The following is a 15,475-nucleotide window of genomic DNA, read 5'->3' on the forward strand; positions in this document are numbered from 1 at the left end:
ACCACAGAGTAAGTACAGAAGCGTGTCTCACTTTAAGGCGGCCTACTGGAAAAAGCTCAAGATTGGGAGGAGATTGGGGTTCATTCATTCAATAGTATTTATTGAGTGCTTACTATGTGCAGAGCACTGTACTAAGCACTTGAAATGTACAAATCAGCAACAGATAGAGACAGTCCCTGCCCTTTGACGGGCTTACATTCTAATCGGGGTTGTAATGCTGGCTCTGACCCTTGCCTCCTGGGTGGCCTAGGGCCAGTCACTTAGCTCCTCCATGCCTCAGTTCCCTCATCTGTAAAATGGGAATTGAGACCATGAGCCCCACGTGGGACAGGGACTGTGTCCAACCTGGTTTGCTTGTATCCACTCCAGCGCTTAGTACCGTGTCTGGCATATAGTAAGCGCTTAACAAATACTATGATTATTATTATTAATAATAATAAAAGGGGGTAAAATACCTGTTTTCCATCTCTGTACTCAAAAACTGGTGTGGGAACAGGGGCTATTTTCTATCTTTTATATACCCCAGTGTTTGGCACAGAATAACCACTTTAGATCATACTTCCCAACCACAGTATTTATGTAACCCGCTTTAAAGGGAAGAGCTGCTGCTTCATTTGTTTGGAAGTTTCCATCTATTTCTTCCAGAGAAGATTGACTCTATGATCAAGGTCAAAGAATCATTTATGCGAATGATATATTTTATTCTATGCTCACCAAGCACTAATACAATGCTCTGTTCACACTAGGGCTCAAATCTGATAATGATGAAGATCTGTATTAAATGGCCTGATTTTATGGAGCTCAAAGTAGGGGACAGGAGTACTGGGAGGCCTTCCGTGGGTAGAAGGGATTAATGGTCCCGTGATCAGAGGAGTGGATAAAGTAGGAGAGAGAAGTGAAACATACCTTTTAGTGAAAAAAGTATGCCCAAACTGACCATTGTACACCTACCAGGATATCTCTCTCTCTCTCTCACACACACACATAGGCACATGCACGCACACGTAAGCACATGGAGGTAAACTCACATAAACACAATCGCATCTCGGATCTCTCATCTGGATGACTTCTTAGGGAGGTCTGCCAGAAATTCTGCTCTCAGCCTGGAGCCCGGCCCTTACCTTGCATTGACCAGCCCATGGCTGCTGCTGCTGCTGCTGCTGTTATTCCCACCACTGCTTCTGGGGCTTTTTTCTGGGTGTCGTTCTACCGAAGAGAGTCCAAGGTACAGGTAAGTGTCCCAGAAACTTTCAGGAAGCGGCCTGCAGCTACAGCCCCAGCAGCAGTGGCAATTCCTCTCCCGATTTGAAGAGGAGCAGGGCTCTAAGTTAAGCAGAGGGGAAGGGGTAGCATTTCTGCCCTTCATTAGGTGTCCTTCTGGCCACTAAGTGACAGGACGGGGACTGGAAATTCAGACCTGTCCCACATGATGTGGGTTCTCATCCCAGCTCCGTCCCTTGTCTGCTGGTCGGCCTTGGGCAACTCACTTCACTTTTCTGTGCCTCAGTTACCTCATCTGTAAAATGGGGATTGACACTGTGAGCCCCAGTGAGACAGGGACTGCGTCCAACCCGATTGCTTGTATCCATCCCAGCGCTTAGTACAGTGCCTGGAACATAGTAAGCATCTAACAAATACCACAATTATTATCTAGAGCTTCAGGGTATCGTAGACTAGAGTTTGTTTTCAACGGAAGACTGCATAGGCTGTATTTCAGAGTTCACAGTGCAAAGTCATCGAGATACTTTGTTCTTGAATGGAACTTTCAGAGTATGAAATGATCCAGGTGACTCTAAATCAAGACTTTGACATCGCCTCTATGACATCAGGCCTCCAGTTTTTAGTTTGTTCGTAAAGGCCATTCGTTTGGTATTCTTGGCGTTTGTTGAGAGCCAAGTACTACGATGTACCCACTTCTCTTGAGATTGAGGCCGGTAGCACTTAGAAACTATTTTGGGCTTCTGAAGGGCAAATTGTAAATCATGCTTGTTATTTGCAAACACGTCTTGCTGACATCAATAGGAAATCTGTACTGGTGGATGGTTTCGGAGCCTCTTTGCAGGCTTATTTGGAGAACTTTTCTATTTTAGATTAGAGATGTGAGTTTTCTAAAAATGTGAAGTTCTGGGGGAAAAAATCTACTCTTATTTTCTGGAAAAAAGATATTTGAGGAAGGATTGACATAAATACCATAATTATTTTGCCTAGAAGATCTAAGTGTATTTTGTGGATTTAAGAACATAAAGTATTTTATGTAGAATTTAGCACCCAGAATTGAAATATCTAGTCCCTTAGAAATTTTAAATGATAAATGCTTTAATTTTATTCAAAAATAATTACCAATTACTGGGAATTTGTGGGGTTTTTTGCAGTAATTGTTACACATGGAGTTATAAACAGCTGCCTGCATTCTAAACGTGCCTAAAAGTCTCCCGATTTATAAAAGATAAGAAGAAAAAATTATTCTGCAGTAAATATAAGGAACTTTTTCTCAAGTGAAGCAGCGTGGCTTAGTGGATAGAGCCCTGGCCTGGGAGTCAGAAGGACCCAGGTTCTAATTCCTCAGTTACCTCATCTGTAAAATGGGGATTAAGACTGAGCCCCGTGTGGGAAAGGGACTCTGTCCAACTTGACTTGCTTCCTCAGCGCTTAATACAGTGCCTGGCTCATAATAAGCATTTAGCAAACACCCACTGTCTTGGAGAACTCATTCGCTCGCGTGGCTTCAACTACCACCTCTAATGTGGATGCTTCCCAAATCTACATCTCCAGCCCTGATCTCTCTCCCTCTCGGAAGTGTCACCCTTCCTCCTGCCTTCAAGACACCTCTGTTTGGACGTCCTGCCAAACTTAACAACGTCTTAAACAGAACTCCTTAACTTTCCATCCAAACGCTGTCTTTCCCCTGAGTTTTCCCTCACTGTAGACAGCACCCCTTCCTGTCTCACAAGCTCATAAACTTGGCATTACCCTTGACTCCTTTCGCTCACTCAACCCACACATTCAGTCTATCACTAAATCCTGTTGGTTCGACTTTTTCAACATCGCTAAAAGCTTTCCTCTCCATCCAAACTGCTACCTTGTTATTCCAAGCATTTGTCCCGTGTCGCCTTGATTCCTTTATCGGCCTCCTTACTGACCTCCCAGCCCCCTGTCCGGATCATTTTTCTACAAAAACAGTGGCCATGTTTCCCCACTCTTCAAGAACCTCCAGTGGTTGCCCATCCAACTCCACATCAAACTGAAACTCCTCGCCATCGGCTTTAAAGCAGTCAATCCCCTTGCCCCCTCCTCCCTCACCTTGCTACTCTCCTACTACAACCCAGCCCGCGCACTTCACTCCTCTAATGCATCTCATTGTCCTTCTCGTCACCAAACTCTTGACTACACCCTACCCGTGGCCTGGAACCCCCTCCTTCGTCTTATCCGACAATGACTCTCCTTGCCTTCAAGACCTTATTGAAGACAAAACTCCTCCAAGACACCTTCCCTGACTAAGCCCTCCTTTCCTTTTATTCCACTCCTCCTGAGCATCAGAAGGACCTGGGTTCTAATCCCGGCTTCGCCACTTGTCTGCTGGCTGACCTAGGGCAAGGCATTTCATGTCTCTGGGCCTTCAGTTACCTCATCTGGAAAATGGGGGTTAAAAGTGTAAGCCCCATCTGGGACAGGGGCTGTGTCCAACCTGATTGGCTCATATCTACCCAAGAACTTAGTACTGTGCCTGGCACATAATAAGCACTTAATGAATACCATTAAACAAATGCAAGGAGGGCTGGGAGAACTGGGGTGGTTGGAATGAGCTGGAAGAAACTGAAGCTGCATGGCTTAGTGGAAAGACCATGGGCTTGGAAGTCAGAGGTTGTGGGTTCTAATCCTGGCTCCGCCACTTGTCAGCTGTGTGACTTTAGGCAAGTCACTTAACTTCTCTGTGCCTCGGTTACTTCATCTCTAAAATGGGGATTAAGACTGACCCCTACGTGGGACAACCTGGCATCTACCCCAGCACTTAGAATAGTTCTCAGCACATAGTAGGCATTTAACAAATACCATCATCATCATCATCACCCTGACTTCCTTATTCATCAACCCTCCCAGCCTCATAGCAGTAATAATAATAATAGTAATAATGGTACTTGTTAAGCACTTACTGTGTATCAAGCACTGTTCTAAGTACTGAGGTAGACACAAGATAATCAGATGGTACATAGTCCTTGTCCCACATGGGGCTCGCACTCTTAATCCCCATTTTACAGATGAGGTAATGAGGCCCAGAGATGTGAAGTAACTTGCCCAAGGTTACAAAGCAGACATGTGGCAGAGCCAGGATTAGAACCCAGGTCCTTTTGATTCCCACAAAGAGTGGAATCTAGCGACGGAGCTAGGAATGCCCCTCTTTAAAGTTTGGGTGCAGCCAAGATGTTTTTCTTTAATAGGTGGAAGATAATGTTAGCGGTAATGAAATAGGTTTGACACATTCACTGAGTAAATGTAGGCCTTTGCAGTTTAATCTGCCAATTCCAATAGTAACTATTTTTCCTTGTTCTAGTCACCAGTACCAATTTGAGTAACTGAAATTTTCCATCGTAATTTTTGGTCAGATGTTGGTTCTTCCTTGGTGAACTGTAGGACTCTTTTTCTTCATTACATTTATTATTGTTGGGCCTATATGCAGATGGCGGCAAAGAGCTTTTGATTCTGGGGCCCTTGGAGTGGCATGAGATGGTCACTTACACCTCTAGGCAGACCAGCGCTTAGTACAGTGCCTGGCACTTAGTAAGCGCTTAACAAATACTATAATAATTATCATTATTTGGAAGACCTGATACTTATGATTGTAAAACCAACTGCTGACTGTGACTGTTCTAAAGAAGGAAGTCTTGAATACAAGGTGTAGTCAGCACCTAGCTCTGTGAACTATATTAGGTAGACTAGTTTCTCCTAGTTCTATGATGTTGACTCCTTATGGGATAGGACACCAAAGCAGTACAAAATGCACTGTACAAATGTGAGCTGCTAGGACTGGATTGTATGAAAAGAAATAGATATCACGGAGCAGAGATCACTTAATTTTTCTGCACCTCTCTCTCCCCGCATATAAAATAGATATTATAGTACATGTCTCTCCCTACCTTGAGGGGAGGTTGTCAGGATAAGAAAATAGATGCAAAAACATTCTAAGTTCTTGGAAAGAAAGGTGCACTGGAAATTCTGGTTGTTGTATTATTAATAAACAAATGAGCTAGGAGACAGGGATACAGCACACTTGTTCAAAGATGAAACAGCCAAGAACTAACATTCATAACTGAGTACACTTGTATGTGACTCTGGAGCGATTTTCTCATCCAACTCAGTAGTAAAGAGGAACTGGGCTAATTTCTGAAGGGCTCAGAGGAGAGCCATGAAGATAAAAAAAAGTTTTGAAACTAAGATCTGAAAGGAAGAGTTTAAGGAAACTGTAACTACTACACCTGAGGAAGAGAGGTGTCAAAACAGGGAATGAAGGTCGGTAACCTTTCTTTGTGCAAGAGGAAATGGGTCAGTGCAGAATGTTTCATATTAACTCCGAAGGATAGTTTCTGGATAGCCAACACTGTTACCTTGAAAGAGGTTTCCACAAAGGAGGCTAAAAGTCCCTTCTCTAATGGTCTTTCAAGCACCATCTTTCTGGAAGCCCAGCGTGGGTCAGGGACTGTGTCCGACCTGGTTATCTTGTATCTACCCCAGTGCTTAGTAACAGCACTTGGCTCATAGTAAGCTCTTAACAAATAACATTCTTATTATCATTATTATTGTTATTAGGTGTACAGTCCTCTCTGGGCAACGGAATGCCCCTTCCAGCCTATGATTATCAGTGTGCACGGAATCTAGATCCGGGTTCCAGGAAAGTTTGCTTCCGAAGCACGCTGGAGATATGAGGAGTAGTCTAAGGGTACTTACCCTTGGGCACTCATGCCTCCATTCTTGGAATCAATAGCAGTGCAGACTGGAACTCTAGACTGAAAGCTCGTTGTGGGCAGGGACCGTACCTGATAGATTGTTATATTGTACTCTCCCAAGCACTTAGTACAGTTGTCCGCATACGGTAAGCGCTCAATAAATACGATTGACTAACAGTGAAGAGAGGAGGACAACGATGCGGACTCATATTGAAGAGGGACCGTTCCAGAGGGTGGCGGGAAGCTAGTTGAAGCAAAAGATAATAATAATAATATTGTTGGTATTTGTTAAGCGCTTACTATGTGCAGAGCACTGTTCTAAGTGCTGGGGTAGACACAGGGGAATCAGGTTGCCCACGTGGGGCTCCCAGTCTTAATCCCCATTTTACAGATGAGGTAACTGAGGCGCAGAGAAGTTAAAGTGACTTGCCCACAGTCACACAGCTGACAAGTGGCAGAGCTGGGATACGAACCCATGTCCTCTGACTCCAAAGCCCGTGCTCTTTCCACTGAGCCATGCTCAGAGCATCAGATCCATTCCTTATAGGTAGTTAAATCAGAAATCTATTTTTTTGTTTTATAAAACTTGCAGTGACTGCTTTGATTATCAGCGAAGGAGAGACACACAGTACTCATGGGCCACCTCTCTCATTATTGGTGGCTTTAGAACCAAAATAGTCTGAAATTTGTCAAATTGAACAGAGATTTTATTTGTAAGACATTTGTTCAAGGATAAAGTGGAGCAGTGCCCTTCAATACTGGATTGATTCTAGAAGAAAGAGACTTTACAAAATAGTCTTAATCCCCTTTCTCTTTTCTTTCAGACCCGTGTGTGGAATCCGAGGGAAAACCCTCATAATCAACCTGCCAGGTAGCAAGAAAGGGTCACAGGTAAGCAACATGGAGTGGAGGGAAATAGGTTTTCTACATTCCTCAGCTTCCTGGACTTCTCTCCACGGATATCCCACTGGCATCTCTTTCCCTATGTATAAAGCGGATCGTTTCATCTTCCCCCCTCGAACCATGTGATTGTCCCATCATGGTTGACGACACCACCATCCTTCCTGTCTTTGAAGCCTACAACCTCGGTGCTCGACTCCACCCTCTCTTTCAATTCCCATGTTCACGCTGTTGCTAAATCCCGGCAGGTTTTCCTCTACAACATTTCCAGATCCACCCCTTCCTATCCATCCAAATAGCCACTTCACTTTCCCAAACACTTGCCATTCCTCCTCTCCCTCGACTCTGTGAAGATCATGTCTACTAACTGTTCTACTTTTCCAAGAAGTTAGTTCAGGGCTCTGGACAGAGTAGGGACTAAGTAAATACTATTGAGTGATGGAAAGGTGCTAACTCAGTGGGGTGATCACCTCCTCGGCTTTTGGAGCCGGAGTCTGAGGCTTACTTATCCCGGATCACTGACATGATTTCCAAATTTCCCATCTGGATTCAAATGATTTCAAATGGTAACTTTCTGACCCAAGACTATGAGGACACTTCCCCAAATCCCTGCCCCTTTTATGTCTCTGGACTCAAATGGAAAGTTAGCACAGGTGGCTAAGAGCTTTCATTGATCATTCATCACTCTGGACCTTGAGTTTTTCGGGAAAATGGCCGTACCAAATGAAGAACAGCACAGAGAACATTCTTCTTCTAAAAACAGAATAGGACAGGGAAGAAAAATGTCTTAGTAATATGACAAATCACTCTCTGTAACGCTAAAACTGAAAGAGCTTTTTCAAATGAAATTTACTTTTCCATTTTATGCTGTTTTTCTCTATTGAATTTCATTTTGGGGAGCCAAGAAAATGAGTTTGTTCATTATCTAATTTAATATATAATTCCTAGGAGGTTGCTAGCCTAATGATGAGACTCGGGATTAGGCAATGATCCAGGAAAGAATGTAAGAAAGTTACACTGTTTTAATTTTAAATTTCAAAGGAAATTTCCTTCAAAGTTAGGTTTTTCAGATGTAGGATTTTTAGTCTATATACCAATCTTTTGTTGATAAAAAGCAAAATATAAATGAGCTTGAAAGATAATCATTTGTTCCTAGGTTGCATTAAAGGTTTTATTAAGAAAGCCACAAGCTTTCTTAAGGAGCAGTGTGATCTGGTGGATAGAGCACGGGCCTGGGAGTCAGAAGGATCTGGGTTCTAATCCCGGCTCTGCCACTTTTCTGCTGTGTGATATTGGTTAAGTCACTTCACTTCTATGGGCCTCCGTTACCTTATCTGTAAAATGGGGATTAAGACTGTGAGCCCCGTTTGAGACATGGACTGTGTCCAACTGATTAGCTCGTATCTACCCCAGTGCTCTCCCAAGCACTTAGCACAGTGCTGTGCACACAGTAAGTGCTCAATAAATCAATAAATGAATGGATGAATGAAATGCTTAGAACAGTGTCTGGCACACAGTGAGTGCCTAACAAAACTAACCACTTTCTATAGTGTATTCTTGAGAGTTACTACCTAGAATTCAAAAAATGATCAGTGCACACTGATAATGAGAGAAATTGATTTAGGTATGACACATCCCATAACCCAGAGAACATTCTGGGGTGCTGAATTATTTAGGGTCTCTGGTGATATTATTCATTTTATGAGATGAGGTACATGGTAAATTTGAGCTAATTCTGATAAGGAAAAAATAGGGCTAAATAGCCATCCATGCTGGGTGATATTTTCACAAATTGATTTTCTGACCCTTGCTGGCTTCCGGAAAAAGCCTTGTTCTAGTTTTCAGCTCCTTCAGCTGGGACACTTAGGAAAAGAACAATTGAGAATGAGGCTGCATAGACAATTTTGTTTCCTGAGCTGAAGAAATAAAGCAACTATGGTCCTCTTACTTATCTGGCTTCCTGTAAAGGCTCTCTTTGAAGTTGAGTGCTTCCTGCTTGACTAGGGGAAATGGAGGAGACCTTGATCTTCTAGGGAATTTTATTGTGAGAGTCAAGCAAAGATTTCTTTGTGCCTAGTATTTTAATGAGTGCCTACTTGCCTTTTGAACTAATTCATTTGTACATGAAATGCTGCATTTTCTTAGTTTCCATTCTCTCAAAATCAGTGGCAATCAATCCACATGGAGTTAAAGAGCCTAATTCTGTTAACCCTTAGTCTTCCCTGCCTGCATCTGGGCAATCTCCCTTTGGTATTGGCCTTGAGGAGGGATTCAATTCAGACCAAGAAACCACTATCCAGGGGAAGGATGCGGAAGGGGGTATGCCAGCTAATAGCCTGGCATATTTTCAGCTCTGGACTCTTCTCCCGTCCTTTCCTCCTCCAGCCTTCTTTTCAACTCTCCCATCCTTCCCAGCAGTCTCTCCATAGGTGATCTCTTGCCTCCTCTCAAATTCTGTCCACTTCACCTGTGCTTCTGACCCCATCCCTTTTCAATTTATTAAAGCAACTGCCCCCTCCCTGACTGCCTTCTTCAACCGCTCACTTTCCAGTGGCTCTTTCCAGTGGTTTTCAAGCATTTTCATGTCTCCCCTATCTTAAAAAGCCCTCTCTTGGCCACAGATCTGGTCTCTCCCTCCAGATGGCCACCATGTTAATCCAAGCACTTATTCTCTCCTGCCTTTTTTTTAATGATATTTGTTAAGCGCTTACTACGGGCCAAGCACTGTATTAAGCACTGGGTAGATACAAGCTATTTAGATTGGACACAGTGCATGTCCCACATGGGGCTCAGTCTTAATCCCCATTTACAGATAAGGGAGCCGAAGGACAGGGAAGTTAAGTGTTTTGCCCAAGGTCATACAGCGGGAAGGGCATGGTCTTGGGAATCAGAAGATGTGGGTTCTAATCCCGAGTCTGCCACTTGTCTGCTGTGTGACCTTGGGCAAGTCACTTAACTTCTCTGTCCCTCAGTTACCTCATCTGTAAAATGGGGATTAAAAGTGTGAGCCCCACTTGGGACAACCTGATTACTCTGTATCTATCCCAGCACTTAGAACAGGGCTTGGCACATAGTAAGCCCTTACTATTATTACAGTAGTGGAGCCAGGATTAGAACCCAGGTCTTTCTGACTGCCAGGCCTGTGCTCTATCCACTAGACCACATCTTGATTACTTTATCATCTTCCTTGCTGACCTCTCTATCTCCTGTCTCTCCCACTTCAATCCTTACTTCACTCTGCTGCCCGGATCATTTTTCAACAAAATCTTTCAGTCTGTGTTTCCCCATTCCTCAAGAACCTCCAGGGATTGACCATCCACTTCTGCATCAAAAAGAAACTCGTTAACATTGTCTTGAAAGCCCTCAATCACTTTTCCCCCTCCTACATTACCTCTCTGATTTCCTGCTGTAAGCCAGCCCACACACTTCACTTTTCCAGTGCCAACCTACTCACTGCACCTCGTAGTGGCTAGAGCACAGACCTGGGAGTCAGAAGGTCATGGGTTCTAATCCTGGCTCCACCACTTGACTGCTGTGTGACCTTGGGCAACTCACTTCACTTCTCTGTGTCTCAGTTATCTCATCTGTAAAATGGGGAATGAGACTGTGAGCCCCATGCGGGCCAGGGCCAGTGTCCAACCCGATTTGCTTGTATCCATCCCAGTGCTTAGTACAGTGCCTGGCACAGACTAAGTGCTTAACAAATACCACAATCATTATTAGTAGTAGTATTACCTCAGTCTCATCTTTCTTGCTGCCGACCCCTTGCCCACGTCCTGCCTCTGGCTTTGGAGCTCCCTCCCTCTTCGTGTCTGGCGGTCATCCATTCTCCCCACCTTCAAAGCCATATGAAAAGCACATCTCCTCCAGGAGGCCTTCCCCAACTAAGTCCCTTAGCCCCAGAACACTTATGTGCATAACTGTAATTTCTGCATTAATTTACATTAATGTCTGACTCCATCTTTTGTCTGTAAGCTTATTGTGGGCAGGGAATGTCTACAAATGCTGTTATATTGTACTCTCCCAAGCACTTCATACACAGTATGCACAATAAGCGCTCAGTAAATACAGGTGATTGACTGATTTAAGGCACTCAATCAGCTATCTCTTCCTCCTACCTAAACTTGCTGGTCTACTACAATCCACACACTCCGCTACTCAGACACCAACTTACTCTCTTCTCGACCTCCTCTATCCCATCACAAACTCTTTTCCATGTTCTCCCTCAGGCCTGGAACTCCCTCCCTTTTCTTAACTCTCTTTGCATCATTCTATCACTCCTCAACTCCACCCACCTCCGGCTCCACCCCACTTCACCCACTCACAACTTGGACCCACATTCGATCTCATCATCTCCAGTCATTGTACAAACTGTACCCTAACCAACTCTGAAATCCCTCCAACCAACCACAACCACCTCACCCGTCTTCTCTCCCACACGCCCCCCCTCACAAATCTGTCCTGTTCCGCTACAGACACCTCCAGTCTTTTGACCCCATCCGATTTTCTCAAGTCATCGTGTCTTTGTACTTCCCTTGACGATCAAATTGACACCCTCACTACCACCCTCTCTTCTGAACTCAAAGCCATCGCTCTCCTATAATAATAATAATAATGATAACAATGATGATGGTATTGTTAAGCTCTTACTATGTGCCAAGCACTGTTCTAAGCACTAGGGTAGATACAGGGTCATCATGTTGTCCCACGTGGGGCTCACAGTCTTAATCCCCATTTTACAGATGAGGTAACTGAGGCTCAGAGAAGCTAAGTGACTTGCCCAAAGTCACACAGCTGATAAGTGGCGGAGCCAGAATTAGAACCCATGACCTCTAACTCCCGAAGCCCATGCTCTTTCCACTGAGCCAAGCTGCTTCTGCACCCTTCACCTCTCTCATACCACCAACCCACAGTCCTGGATCACCTTCACAGTCTGCTTCCTTTGCTCCTGTGCAGAAACCGATGAATGCCACTGGCAGAAATCCAGGTATCAGATATGCCTGCTTTAACTCTGCCCTCTCCTCTGACCAGCAGCAATTTTCTCTGCATTTATTAACTCTCCTGCCCATTGCCCTCTCCAGTTGTTTCAGACACTTAACTCCCTCCTCAAACCCCCTGCCCTCCACCCCGCCCATTTCTTGCCCCTAATGACCTGGCCAGGTACTTTATTGAGAAAATTGAAACCACCTGGTAGGATCTCCCTAAAATTTCTCCCACTCCTCTCTAGTCCCTCCTTCTTCCTACTGCTTCTTCAACTCTTCTTCCCATCCTTTTGCACCTTGTCAAAGAGTTTGTCCTCTCCCTTTTTCCCCCCTCTCGGTCCACCATTTTCAACTGTTCACTCTCCACTGGATTTTTCCAGACTACTTTCAAACATGCTCATGTCTACCCTATCATAAGAAACCCCTCCCTTGTACCCCACAACTCCCTCCAGTTATCACCCCATCTCCCTCCTACCGTTTTTTCTCCAAATTCCTGGAGGAAGTTGTCTGCATCCAATATCTCCAATTCCTCCCCTCCATTTTTCTCCTTGACTCCTCCAGTCCAGCTTCTGCCCCCTTCATGCCACGGAAACCATCCTCTCAAAGGCCACAGATGATGTTCTCTTGCCAAATCCAACAGCCTCTACTCCATCCTAATCCTCTCAGCTGTCTTCGACATTGTCAACCACCCCCTTCTCCTGGAAACATTATCCAACCAAAGCTTCACTGACACTGTCCTTTCCTGGTTCTCCTTCTGTCTCTCTGGATGCTCAGTCTCTTCCTTTGGGCTTCTCCTCTGCCTCCCAACCCGGAACTGTGGGAGTCCCTCAAGGCTCAGTGCTAGGTCCCCTTGAATCAGTCAATCAGTTGTATTTATTGAGCACTTACTGTGTGCCCAGCGCTCACTAAGCACTTGGGAGAGTAAAATATAACAGAGTTGGTCGACACCCTTCTATTTTTCATCTACACCCACTCCCTTGGAGAACTTGTTTGCTTCCGTGGCTTCAACTACCATCTCTATGTGGGTGATTCCCAAATCTACATCTCCAGCCCTGATCTTTCTCCTTTTTTGCAATCTCACATTTCCTTCTGCCTTCAAGACATCCATACTTGGATGTCCTGCCAACACCTCAAGCTTAACATGTCTGAAACAAGTCCGTATCTTCTCACCCAAACCCTTTTCTATCCCTGATTTTCTCTTCATTGCAGAGAGCACCACTATCCTCCTTGTCTCACAACCTTGGCATTATCCTTGACACATCTCTCCCGTTCAGTCCACATATTCAAGCTGTCCCCAACTCCTGTCTGTTCTACCTTCACAACATAGCTCAAATCCACCTTTTCCCCTCCGTCCAAACTGCGACCATATTAATTCACGTGCTTATCCTATCCCGCTTTGATTACTGGATCAATTTCCTTGCTGCCCTCCTTGTCTCCTGTCTCTCCCCACTTCAGTCCATACTATACGCTACTGCCCGGATCTTTTTTCTACAAAACCGTTCAGTCCTTGTTTTCCCCACTCCTCAAGAACCTCCACTAGTTGCCCATCTACCTCTGCATGAAACAGAAACCCCTTACTGTAAACAACACTAAGTCACCTTGCCCCCTCCTGCCTAACCTCACAGCTCTCCTACTACAACTCATCCCACACACTTGGCTCCTCTACTGCTGACCTACTCACCATCCCTCCGTCTCCTCTGTCTCGCCACCAGCCTCTTGCCCTTGTCCCGTCTCTGACCTGGAATGCCTTCCCTCTTCATATCTGACAGTCACTCTCTGCACACTCAAATAAAATGTTTGCATTTGTTAAGTGCTGACTATGTGCGGAGCACTGTTCCAAGTGCTGGGGTAGATACAGGGTAATCAGGTTGTCCCACGAGAGGCTCACAGTCTTAATCCCCATTTTATGGATGAGGGAACTGAGGCTCAGAGAAGTTAAGTGATTTACCCAAAGTCACCCAGCTAAGTGGCAGAGCCGGGAATAGAACCCATGACCTCTGACTCCTAAGCCCGGGCTCTTTCCACAGAGCCACACTGCTTCTCAAAGGCTTATTGAGGGCATATCTCCTCCAAGAGGCCTTCCCTGACTAAGTTCTCTTTTTCCTCTTCTCCCACTCCCTTCTGCATCTCCCTTGCACTGGATTTGCTCCCCTTTTCCACCCCTTCCTCAGCCCCACAGCACTCATACACTTAACCGTGTTTCATTTATTTCTATTAATGACTGTTTCCCCTTCCAGGTTGTGGGCAGGGAATGTGTCTACCAATTCTGTTATATTGTGCTCGCTCAACCGCTTAGTACTATGCTCTGTACATAGCAGCTCTCAATAAATACGATTGATTGGTCAACTGTCCACTCTCCCCACCTTCAAAACTCTCTTAAAATCACATCTCCTCCAAGAGACCTTCCCAGACTAAGTACTTAATTTCCCTTATCCTCCCTCTCCAACTAAACTGACTCCGCCGTGGCCTCTGTATCCCTTAAACACACACATAGTCACTATTGCTCAACAGTACTTGTATAAATATTCTAAAACTCTATTATTTCCCCGTCCGTAATCTGTTTTAATGTCCATCACCCGCTATAGACTGTAAGCTCATTGTGGGCAGGAATTGCTTTTTTTTTTTTTGGTGGGGAGGGGTGGAGGAGGGTGTGGAGGCAGGAGGGGACTTGTTAAGCATTTACCATGTGCTAGGCACTGTACTGAGCGCTGGGGTGGATATTAGCAAATCAGGTTGGACACAGTCCCTGTCCTACGTGGGGCTGACAGTCTTAATCTCCATTTTACAGATGAGAGAACTGAGGTACAGAGAAGTTAAGTGACTTGTCTGAGATCACACAGCAGAAAAGAGATGGAGTCGGGATTAGAACCAGGTCCTTCTGACTCCATGCTGCTTCTTGTTTCTACCCATTCTGTAGAAGCAGTGAGGCTTAATGGATAGAGCACGGGTCTTGGAGTCAGAAGGTCATGGGTTCTAATCCCGGTTCCGCCATATATCCCCTGTGTGTCCTTGGGCAAGTCATTTAACTTCTCTGTGCCTCTGTTACCTCATCTGTAAAAAATGGGGATTAAGAGTGTGAGCCCAATGTGGGACAGGAACTATGTCCACTCTAATTAACTTGTATCCACCCTAGCAGTTAGAACAGTGCCTGGCAAATTGTAAGCACTTAAGAAGTACCAGAAGCACTTAGAACAGTGCTCAGCACATAGTAAACACTTAACAAATACCATCAGCATCATCGTCATTATCATTTTTGTTAATAATCATACTTTCCCCAGCATTTAGTTCAGTGCTGGGCACAAACTAAGCTTAAGATCATCGATCGATTGATTGATTGATCGGGCCGTATATGATCAGAGGTGCCATGGGAAGGAATGTACAGGAAGGGCCTCCGCCCTCCTTTTACCTAACAGGCCTAAAACATGTTAGTATATATCCCCTTAATAAAAGGAGAGTGCTAAGAGACATCTGCTGTAAAGCGTGCTGCATTTGTAGTGTCATAATAATAATAATGATGGTATTTGTTAAGCTCTTACTATGTGCCAAGCACTGTTCCAATCACTGGGGTAGACACAGGGTAATCAGGTTATTCCACATGGGGCTCACACTTTTAGTCCCCATTTTACAGATGAGGTAACTGAGGCACAGAAAAGT

The 15,475-nt window shown here is 44.7% G+C and overlaps 1 protein-coding gene across 8 annotated transcripts in view; it reads left to right on the plus strand.

Moving 5' to 3' along the window:
- GPHN (gephyrin) overlaps positions 1–15,475 on the plus strand; it is a 684,869-nt gene that overhangs the window by 419,827 nt on the left and 249,567 nt on the right. For all 8 annotated transcript variants that reach the window (XM_029059894.1, XM_029059899.2, XM_029059912.2 and 5 more), the window contains one exon: positions 6,764–6,830. In XM_029059894.1, the coding sequence (XP_028915727.1) occupies positions 6,764–6,830 (67 nt within the window). The remainder of the gene's footprint in view (positions 1–6,763; positions 6,831–15,475) is intronic.

The sequence above is a fragment of the Ornithorhynchus anatinus genome, chromosome 1 (assembly GCF_004115215.2).
Source record: "Ornithorhynchus anatinus isolate Pmale09 chromosome 1, mOrnAna1.pri.v4, whole genome shotgun sequence".
In the NCBI taxonomy this organism is placed as follows: domain Eukaryota; kingdom Metazoa; phylum Chordata; class Mammalia; order Monotremata; family Ornithorhynchidae; genus Ornithorhynchus; species Ornithorhynchus anatinus.